This window comes from Petaurus breviceps, unplaced genomic scaffold, assembly GCF_028583685.1.
Source record: "Petaurus breviceps papuanus isolate PSGF00001 unplaced genomic scaffold, PetGlider_PUasm1.0 139, whole genome shotgun sequence".
Lineage (NCBI taxonomy): Eukaryota > Metazoa > Chordata > Mammalia > Diprotodontia > Petauridae > Petaurus > Petaurus breviceps.
Genome location: NW_027185697.1, coordinates 8,572,790 through 8,583,554, shown reverse-complemented (window position 1 = coordinate 8,583,554; position 10,765 = coordinate 8,572,790). Strand labels below are relative to the sequence as shown.

The 10,765-nt window shown below is 46.7% G+C and overlaps 1 protein-coding gene across 1 annotated transcript in view; it reads right to left on the bottom strand.

Annotated features, from left to right (window-relative positions):
* Nucleotides 1-249: 249 nt before the first annotated feature.
* The window catches only part of ADRA1D (adrenoceptor alpha 1D), a 62,677-nt gene continuing 52,161 nt past the window's right edge, over nt 250-10,765 (bottom strand). Inside the window, exon 2 of the mRNA XM_069065956.1 lies at nt 250-4,621. Coding sequence (XP_068922057.1) covers nt 4,011-4,621 — 611 coding nt within the window. The 3' untranslated portion in view covers nt 250-4,010. The remainder of the gene's footprint in view (nt 4,622-10,765) is intronic.

Below are 10,765 nucleotides of genomic sequence, written 5' to 3'. Positions count from 1 at the left end.
GGCTAATGGGATTTGTTTTGCCTGACTCTGTATACATGTTACAAGGATTTTTCTTCCTTTTTTTCATTTTTTTTTAAGGGAGAGGATGTAAGAAGGATAGAAAATAAATATTTTTTTTAGCTGAAAAAACTCAAGAATAAAAACAGAATCAGAAAATAACAAGTTCTTCTTGTTCTCGGGGCATCCTCTCCGATGGACACTGTCGCAGTTTTCAGGCCCAGCCCACAGATGGGAAGCCTGAAACGAAGATTACTAAGCATGGTGTTTTATTGATCATCAGAACAAGTTTCCACAGAAGCCCGTTGGGGCACAGATTCTGACAGAGATGGCACTGATTGGTGGCTAGGGGCTGGCAGTGGGAGGAAGGCCAGCCTCCAGGAAGTTACCCCTTCCAGACTCCCTGATATGCTCAGTCCCTTGGCTTTGAGGAGAGCTCCCATCCTCCCTGGCCAAATAAACCAGGGCAGAGAAAGGAGAGCTGACTCTGCCTCAGACTGGCAGTGCCCATGATGGCACTAGGCACCTGGGGAGAGGGGCCTGACACGGGAGGGGGTGGGAAGATGGACGATTCACTTCACGATGTGTTGATGGACAACAGGAAGTAAGACCGGGCTGCTGGGAAGGGGCCATGGGTCGGGCTCTTTTGCTTTTTCCTCTACCCCCCTTCTGAATTCCAAGGTAGGGCCATGGATCCTCCCTCCCCCATTTGAGGACTCCCCATGCCCATCTTGACCATCCCAGGGTCCAGCATCTCAAAGTCTTAACTACACCTGTCTTATTTCAATATCTGACTTCTTCCTCCTGATCCATACCCAGACTTTGCCAAGTAACATCATGGACCCAAAGCCTTGAATATTTTCTTCATATTCTCTTTTTTTCCCCTGAGGATTAGTCCTAGTTCCTTGCCTTTTGTGGGGTGTCATTTCTCCATCAGGCAATTTTGGCCAATGATCTACAACCCTGGGAGTCTGACTAGGTTTTGTAGACCGCATGGAACCCTAGCCCACCCAGAACTTGCTTTCCTTTGGGGATCTGGACTCCCTCCTTCAAACCCTTCCAGGAGTCTCACAAATTGAAAATACCACATTGGTTTTGAGTTTACTTTTTCAGCTTCTGAAGACTTCTCAACCAAGTGGAAGCCAGTTGCCAGCAAACAAAGTGACCTTTCAGCCTTGTAGGAAGGGTTTGGAAACTACGTCACTCTATCAATCTTAAAGCACCCACTTGCCCACAGGTTGGAATGGGTTGGAAATAATGTGGTAACCTTGTATTTTTCCTCTTGATGAAAGTGGATATGATATAGACCTGATGTAATATTTCAATTTTACAGGAGAGGGGTAGAGAGGATCAGAATATATCAGCCTCTCTCAAACCAAACTTTTGCATGCAATAGACTGGAAATTATGGTAAGCCAGCATTTTCCCCCTTAGACATTAGAGGTCTGGAGTTACAGGACCCTTTTAATCTTGTATGGGAGAAGTTTGATAGGTCTGAAATTACAGTAATTTTTAAGCTGCTGTTCTCCTCTTGTATACCATTAACCTTCCTTTATAGTAATTTTGGGCCATGCTGTCTGAGTTTTACATCCTCAAATTACCCTTTTTATTTCTTTTTCTTTCTCTCCTTTGAGTTCCTTAGGAATGTGGGCTTCTTCCCAAGCTGTGAACAGAAACTCAGCGGCCTTCGGGACCAGGATGATTCCTCCTGGGGTGGCAATAGCAGCACAGAGATAAAAGCTTATTAGTTTGGTGAGGATACAGGAAATGAAAAGATGACGGCCAGAGATCACAGCCAGGTTTGAGGATCTCGGGTCCATTAACCTGTGTTCCTGCTTCTGTCTGCAATTTAATGTTTTGTTCATTTAACTGCTGGCTGCCTCTTCATTTGGGACTCCTGGCACATCTCAAACCCACCTGTTGAACAAGGCAAGGTAAAAAGTTGTGCTTATGGCCCCGAGGGGAACTGATGGTTTTGTTTTAAAAATGTTTAATGGTGGCATATGTCAGAGGTAGGTTTTGAACCTACTGCTTCCTGCTTCCAAGACTGGCCCCCAGGTCCCTCCACCACACTGCCTTTCTCACTGACCTTTCTGACATGCTAACAGCGTCTAAGGACAGCAGCAACCAGTTAAATACACAGTTAGAATCTATTCTCCCCTAGAAACATCAGCATAAAGCCAGTTTACACACAACTGATCATCTTTGGCCACCAAGTGCTTGCTGGCCTTTAGACAAAGAAAGCAAAGCTATTTTTAAGGGAGCAGGGGCTTAAGAGGGCTACAGTGTGCCCTGTATGCCGGGCACAGAGCAAGTCACAAAATAGAAATATTCTGACCAATAAATATATCTCAAAAAAAGAAAAGAAAGATCACTCCATCGATGCTCCCAAACACTGGCAAGAAGCATTGTAACATGCACTCAGAGATATGTACAGTGTAAACAGTAAGGACGGTGTGGTTTGGCTCCAGTGAGGAGCAACCATGGGGCAGAACCCAGTCAGGACAGGTGGGCAGAGAGAGATGGTGTGTCCAGGTGGGAGTGTTGCTCAGTGACAGGGGCCAGCTGGGGAGGTGGGCACTGGGGGAGGGAAAACGCCTACATCTCCAGAGGGGTGCTTCCCCGCCTCTCCTCTGGGTACCCCCAAGAAGCAATAGAGAGTCAGTGGGAGGCAGAGGGAAAAGAGATAGAAAGGGGACGTCTGTAGTGCAGGGAGGCTACTGAGGGACAGGGGTCAGAGGTGGCAGAAGCTCTCCACGGACTCCCAATGGGTGGGATGTGCATTGGAAAGGGGGGCAGTTGGTGAGTAGAACTCAGAATAATGGGGGAGGGAGCAGGACAGCAACTCATGGCTTTCAGCCATGGCTTCTGGGGGTTGAGGCCAGACCAAGAGAAGAGGACTTTAGAAGAGCAGGGGGACCTTTCCCTCCCCTGAGCTGGCCAGGCCCTCTCCAGGAGATCAGTGAGCACCTAGGGGTGAGTGGCCAGCGACCACAACACCCAGGAAAGGGAGTACAGGAGCCTAGGAGGTCTGGTATTTTGCCAGGGGGAATCTATTTGGGACCTGTGAGCCCCATTAGGCAGGGAACTTCTTGTGGGGAAACTCCCAGCACTCACATAGGAAGTCTTCAATGAATTAGTTGCCTGGGTCACCAAGGGTTAAGTGACTTGCCCACAGCCAGTGTGTGTCAGAGGTAGGTCTTGAACCCAGGGTCTTCTGACTCCAAGGCTGGCCCTCTAGCCACTCCACCACACTGTCTCTCTCCTAGACTCAGGTATTATTAGTGTGGAAAGGGACCTTCGACTCTCCTATAGATGGAATTGGAGATCCCTGTCCAAAGACAAGCAAGAAGTTGGGCAGGGGGAGGGGTGGGAATGTTCAAAAGGGAAGAAGGCTGTGTCTTCCCTTAAATCTGGGGTCCAGCTTTGGGTCTGGGAAGTTTTCCCAATGGGTTCTTCAGTGAAAAGTCAGGTTGGGGTGCCTCTCCTATGCTAGGGCTAGAGATTGGCTTCATGTCTGGAAGTGACCAAGGTCCAGGGCAGATTGAGCCACAGTGGCATTGTGGAGATGGGTCCTGGGGAAGGGAGGGCCCCAGGCAAGCACCCTCAAGTTGGTGTTCTTCTATCTGTTGGACTGATTGAAGTGTCTGCCTCTTCCTTCTGAAAGAGATGCTAGAAAGGTCCCAAACCCAGAAGAAGGAACAGTGTCTGACCTGCAGCCTTGGTCCCAGCAGACCCCGAGCCCCTCCCACTGCAGCTGCCCTTGACCTCAAGGCCAGAAATGCCCTGGTGTGCCAGTGGATTTACTGGACTAGGTGGGGCCCAGGTCTGGATCTGGGGCAGCCTTGGGTTGCACCCCCTGCAGCACCCTGGACGATGAAGATGCCCAACTGCCTTGGTCCAGTTTTCTACCCACCTCTACCCTTCCCCATGGTACACACTTCTTCTTTTGCAAAGCCCCAAGCAGACCCCACCGCCAGGGCCCCGCTGACCACGTTGGGGAGGGGGGCTCCCTTAAATATCCGTCTCACGGAGGCCACAGTAGTCGTCCAAGTCGTAGGCATGGTAGGCAGCCCCCTCTACTCCATCCTGGGGGACCCCGAGGCAGATGGACTCCACCTCACTGCGGGAGGGGGTGCCCGCCGAACCCCCGCCCGGTGAGCCCCCCGACGCCCCCGCAGCGCGGAGCTTGTGCGACAGACTGGTGACCTTGGCCCGCAGCTGAGTCGTGGGCTTCTTGAAGGGACCCAAGAGCTTCCACTCGCGGAAGGCGGCCGTGGCCTTGAGCCGTGGCCCGGCTGCCCCGTCGGGCGGGCCACCGGGCAGCAGGGAGGCGGGCCGCGCTAGCGGGGTCAGCGGGGCCGCCCCGAGGGGCGAACAGTCCCGCCGGGATCCTCCAGGGTCTGACCCAGCCCCCGACGCTCGCCAGTGGTGGCCATAGACGCGCCAGAGGGGCCTTCGGCGCCGTCGGCGACACTGGCAGCGTAGCAGACGTAGGAAGGCGCGCTTGAACTCCTTGCTGGAGCAGGGGTAGATGATGGGGTTCACGCAGCTGTTGAAATAACCCAGCCAGAAGATGACTTTGAAGACGCCCTCCGAGGGCTTCAGCTGGGGAAAGAGGGAGCCTGGAGCAAGAGGGAGAGAAAGACGCAGAGTGAGTTGGAGGGAGGAACAGGGGAATGTGAGGCCGGGGCAGCTGGTCCAGAGGGAGAAGGCACGCCCCTAATCTGATAGCTGAGACATTGATGCAGGAAACTCTAAATTCTCGCCCAGTGGCGGATGATGGAGACAGCCCCTCCCCTAGGGAGCCCCCAATGTAAACCTGGACTCTTCAGGCCTGGTGGGAGCCGTACAGTTTCAGCATCTGGAAAGCGCCTGATCTAAAAGAGGAGACAGAGCCCCTGCCCCCAGGGAGCCTCTGGTCTAGTGGGGGAGAGGGTCCCTGCCTCCGGGGAGCCTCTAGTCTGATAGGGCAGGCACACTAATCTTAGATGGTTTAGACTGCTGTGTTGGGCCAGCATTCAATTCCTGCCTCTGACACAGACTAGTTGGGCCAGTCAATTTCCTTATCTATGAATGATAGGAGTGGACTCAATGGCCCCTAAGGAGCCTTCTTGCTCTAAATCTACTGCAGTCCCTTAGGTAGTCCCTGCCCCTGCCTTAAGGGACCCCCATCTCATGTGGGAGAAATGAAATAAGCAGATACCTCAGAAACAAACAACAGAGCGGAAAGGGGAAAACAGGGTAGCCCAGTGATGTTAGACTCAAATAGAATTGAGGGTCACTAAGCTATACTGGAGGAGCCTTGTGGGTCACAAATTGACTTAGAAAACCATAATGTTTGTATATTTCTTTAAAAAATAATGTTTAAACATATTATAATCAGACCGGACCAACATTTTAATCTGGGTTGGGCAGAATGCAGTCCATGTTTGGCACCTCTGGGGCAGACTCCCATGGAAGTGCTTTGGGGATCCCTCCCACAAAATCAAAACTTGGAAGGGAGCTTGGTGACAATCTAGTTTACCTCATGCCTAAGCAGGAGCCACCACTCCAACACTTCCAATTTCCAACATCTTCCCCACTTCCAACATCACCAATGGTCATGCAGCCCTCTTGTGAGGGAGGACTTTTAATGCGGAGGAACCCAAGCATTGTTCTTTAAGGATAACATGTGGAAAACCCTCAGGAAACCCAGCAACAGAGTGCTGGCTCTTGCTGTTATCTTGGACAGCTCCCCCTGTGAGAAAACTTTCTATCAGGTAGGGCTGGTCACCTTCTCAGGAGGTGGTCAAGGCAGGGGCAAGGAGGGAACAGCATCTGGCAGAAAGATGCAGCCCTGGACACAGAGTTTTTCTGAGACAGCTCAAGCTAGCCACACAGAAGAAATGACCCAATGCCATTTAATTAAATATCCTTGTAAGGAAAAGGGAGTGAGTGGGAGGTGATCCTCAATCAGAGATGTGGAGCTGGAAGGGACCTTTTTCATCTAGTTCAACCTCTTCATTTTACAGTTGAGGAAAATTAGACCCAGAAAGGTTCATTGACTTTAAATGTTACACAACTACTTAATTGAGGCAGGATTTGAACTCAGGTCTTCCTAATTCCAAATCCAGGGCTCAGTCCATTGTGTCACCTTGTATGGCACAATGCTTGGTACATGGTAAGCATCTTAGTCACTGACAATAAGAAAGAAGGATCTCTGGGAGCCTTGGTGAACTGTAGACCCTCTGTTAAGTATGGCCACTTTCTGCCTATGTAGACCACTAATAGCATTCTCTGTCCCAGCTATTCAGTAGGGAGCAAAGCCCTGAAGGGAAGATGGGTCAATATTGATGAAAGGGGGTAGGGAGAAGAAGCCTGAAGAACTGAGACAGAAGGGCAGAGGACACTTGTGAGTTGAGATTTCTTACCCCCTCCCTTTCACCATCTTTTTTTTTTTCATGTGAACTGCTATCGAGTCCCATTTGAGATTTACTTTTGAGGTTGGATTTTTGAATCTAAGTGTAAGACTTTATGCTTATTGAGTTTCACTTAATGAAAGATGCTGATGTAGTTTTACCAAATCTTTTTCAATCCTGACTTTCATCAATTCAAAATGATAAATTACCTTCCGGTTTCATGCTATCTGCAACTCTGGTAAGTTTGTCATCTGTGTCTTTGTTCAAGTCATTAGAAGTGAATCTGCCAGCAGAACTCTCTGATACACTCCATTGCAGACCCTCTTCCAAACTTTCATTGACTAACCCTTGCCCAACTCTAAATCTAATCTCCCTATTGTCTGGCTCTCATTACCTTTTCCCTTGAGAACACAGTGAGAGACTTTATCTTATCAACATTTTGCTAAAGTCTGGTTCTACATCCTAGACCACCTCCAGTTGTCTAGATCTATCTCTGGCCACTGGACCCAGATGGCTCTGGAGGAGAAATTGAGACTGGTTACTTTGCACAACCCTCCATCACTCAAATCCAATCCACGGCAACATCTTCCTGATATCAATGTTTTTTTCAAGAGCAAAGGACAAACTATACAACCACAACCACAATCACAAAATCTGGGTAAACTATACTTATGGTATTCACTTAGCCTACCAGTTATAAAACCCTGGAAAAGGAAGGAGATAAAGTTAATCTAGTATGATTTATTCTTGACAAAGCTGACTCCTTGTGATAATTACTTTCTTTTAAAAAAGATATTCACCAGCTATACATTTAATAAAGATTGAATTCTACCTTAACTGGGAAGTCAAAGTCAAGTTCATTGACCTGCTGTTTGCAGACATGACTTTCTTCCTTTCTTTGGAGAATCTAGACATTTACTCTTTTCCCATCCTGCGGCTGAGTTTGGACAATAACTAGTAATCTGGTTTGGCTGGAATGTAGAGTGCATGAAGGGGAATGATGTGAATGTGTGGATGAGTAGGTTGGCACCAAATGGTACAGGAACATAAAGGCTAGATTGAGATGAATGTATTTTACTCTAGAGGCAACAGATAGTCACTGAAGATGCAACCAATAACCAGGACTGAACTTTGGCAAATGTACGAATTTTAAAATAAAATGGTTTTTGTGCTTCTAGTCTCCTCTCTATGTGTCTTTTCTCCATCTCTAGGGTTTAGCACAATGCCTGGCACATAGTTGAGGCTTAATAAGTGTCCAAGGTAGCTGGTGTCTCAGGGGACAGAGTGCTTGGCTTGGAGTAAAAAAGATCTGAGTTCAAATCTGGTCTCAAACACTCACTAGCTTTTTGACCTTGGGTAAGTCACTTAATCTCTGTCTGATCCACTGGAGAAGGAAATGGCAAACCACCTCAGGATCTTTGCCTAGAAAATCTCTTAGCGGGTCACAAAGAGCAGGATTCAATGGAACAGCAACAATCAATGTTAGAGGATTTATTGTTGACTTGACCTCCTAGGGACCTCTATTCAGATGCTTAGGAAGACTTGAATTCAATTCTATCCTGAGACACTTGCTATATGTGTGACCCCTGGATAAGTCTATTTTAGCCTCAGTTTCCTTACCCATAAAATGGGAACAATAATAGCACCTATGCCACCATCTTCATGAGGATCAAATAAGACAGTGTGTAGTAGTTTATGAAAAGCTGCTACAAAAATGTTAGCTGCAGTCACCATCATTATCATCTTCTACCCTTCCTTCCCCTCTTCATCATCATCTCAATCTTCTCATCCAAAGTAAATCCCACTCTTTTTTCTTATTTAATATTTTATTTTTTCTCAATTACATGTAAAACCAATTTCAACATTCTTTTTTCTTCTTCAAATTTTGAGTTCCAAATTGTCTTCCTCCTTCCCCTCCCTCTCCCATTGGTAAGGCAAGCAATTTGACATAGGTTATACATGTGTAGTCATGCAAAAATGTTACCATGTAAGGAATTCTGTGAAAGAAAACACAGACCAAAAACCCCTCAAGAAAAATGAAGTAAAGAAAAAGCATCTTTGAACTGTATTCAGGCTCTACTAGTTCTTTCTCTGGAGATGGACAGGACGTTTCATCACAAGTTCTACAGAATTGTCTTTGATCACTGTGTTGCTGAGAATAACTAAGTTATTTGTAGTAGAACATCATGCAATATTGCTGTTACTGTGAACAATGTTCTCCTGGCTCTGCTCATTTCACTTTGCATCAGTTCATGTAAGTCTTTCCAGGTTTTTCTGAGAACATCCTGCTCATGACTTCTTAAAGCACAAGAGAATTCCATCACAATCACATACAAAGTAAATTTACTTTTAAGAAAAGGTCTGATCATGGTTATTTATACATTAATGGCAATATGACATGCCACTTTCTCAATCCATCAACAAGAATTTATCGAGTGCTTACTGTGTGCTAAATTCTGGGGATTCAGAGAAAGGTGAAATATGCTGCCCCTGTCCTCCAGGGGGTCTAGGCACCTCAGTTAGCCTTTAAGTTGTAGAGAAGGCACCCACCCTCCTTTGGTAGCTGGACGTTTGGCTGTCATATCACTAGTCCTCGTCCTATTCTCACCAGCAGATGGAGCCAGAGACTAGAGGAAAGTGTCTTTCAGCCACCAAATGCTCCGGAACCCACCATGCTCTTACAAACCATGGCTGGAAAACAACTCTCTGACTCAAGGTGCATTTCTTTTAATCTAAGCCTAGAATGACAAATCATTGGGTTAACCCTGCCAAGCAGTGAGTTTACATTTGGCTTAGGAATATTATTATTGCTATTAGCTTTATTATTCCATTCACACCAACAAGAATTGTGAGCCAACAGCACTTGGGGCAGGTGGCCAGAGGTCCAAAAGCCAGCTCAGGTCAGCCTCGAGGGCTGGCTACCGCTCAGAGAGATGTCATCCTGTAGCCACGCCCTCTGCCTGCCCCTCCACAGAGGGGTTCCTGAAGAGCCTCCTGGTGATGGCCAGTGGTTAATAAGTCACTGAGGCAGTCAGAAAGCATTTCTCAAGCACTCACCACTCTTCCAAGCACCAAGGATACAAAGAAAGGTTAAAAAACACAGTCCCTGCCCTCAAGGATCTTACATTCTAATGTGGGAAACAATAGGCAAAGAGCTATGTACAACCAAGGTTGTAAATAGGAATCACCTCCTGTTGAAGGTGGGGTTTGAGTAGAATCTTGACGAAAACCAGGGAAGGAACCCAAGAATTGTGGGGAAGAGGAAGCACATTCTAGGTTGGGGGGAGAGGCAGTGAAAAAGGTATGGAAGCAGGAGGTGGAGTGTCATGTTCTTGGTCCAGTAAGAAGGCTGGATTGTGGGCTGTGGAGTGAGGTGTTAGAAGACTTGAAAAGGTAGGAAAGGCCCAAGCTGTAAATGGCCATTGCAGTTTATTGAGTAGGGAAATGACTCAATCAGACTAGCACTTTGGGAAGATTATATTAGCAACTGGGTGGGGGATGGATTGGATTGGAGAGAGACTTGAGGGAAGTGAAACCAATCAGCAGGGTATTGCAATAATCCAGGCACATGGTGATAAGGGGTGGTAGCTTGCAAGTGCAGAGCTAAGGACCAGGATGAATTACCATCATGATTAAAGATGGAACAGAGGAGCAAAGTCCAGTCTAAGGATTTCAGAGGAAGGTCAGGTTCCTTCCCTTCCTGCTAACCCTTCTCAGAATAGTAACATATCTCCTTTATTTGCTGATTTATTCCTTTTTTTTTTTTAGTTTTGCTTAATTTTTAATACTTTGTTTTTTTTAATTTTTTGGTCTTTATTAATTTGCTTACTTTTAGTTTACAAGATTCAATTCCACAATTCCTTGAGTTTCAAATTTTCTCTCCCTCCCTCCCTCCCCCCATGATGGCATACAATCAAGTATAGGATCTGCAAATACTTTCACATTAGACATTAGTCAGGTTATAAAGACGAATTGTATCAGATGGAATGAAAAATAGGAAAGAGGAAACAAAACCAAACAAGAAAAAGAAAAAGATCTGGTAGTTTGCTTCAATCTGGATTCAAACTCAGTTCTTTCTAGTTCTTTCTCTGGATGTAGACATCTGCTGATTTATTCATTAAATTCTTCCAAAAAGCCCTGGAAAGGAAATGGGGCAGAGAAGAATGTTCCTGTTTTACAGATGAGAGTACACTGAGACTCACAAAGTGTGCCACACTTTGTGCACTGGGGCCATATTCTTGCTTCCATGCCTGAAGGAGCTATGTTTTCAGTAGTGGGGTGGGTCACGTGGAACTACTAACCACATTCTCTCTCTCTCTCTTCTCTCTCTCTCTCTCTCTCTCTCTCTCTCTCTCTCTCTCTCTCTCT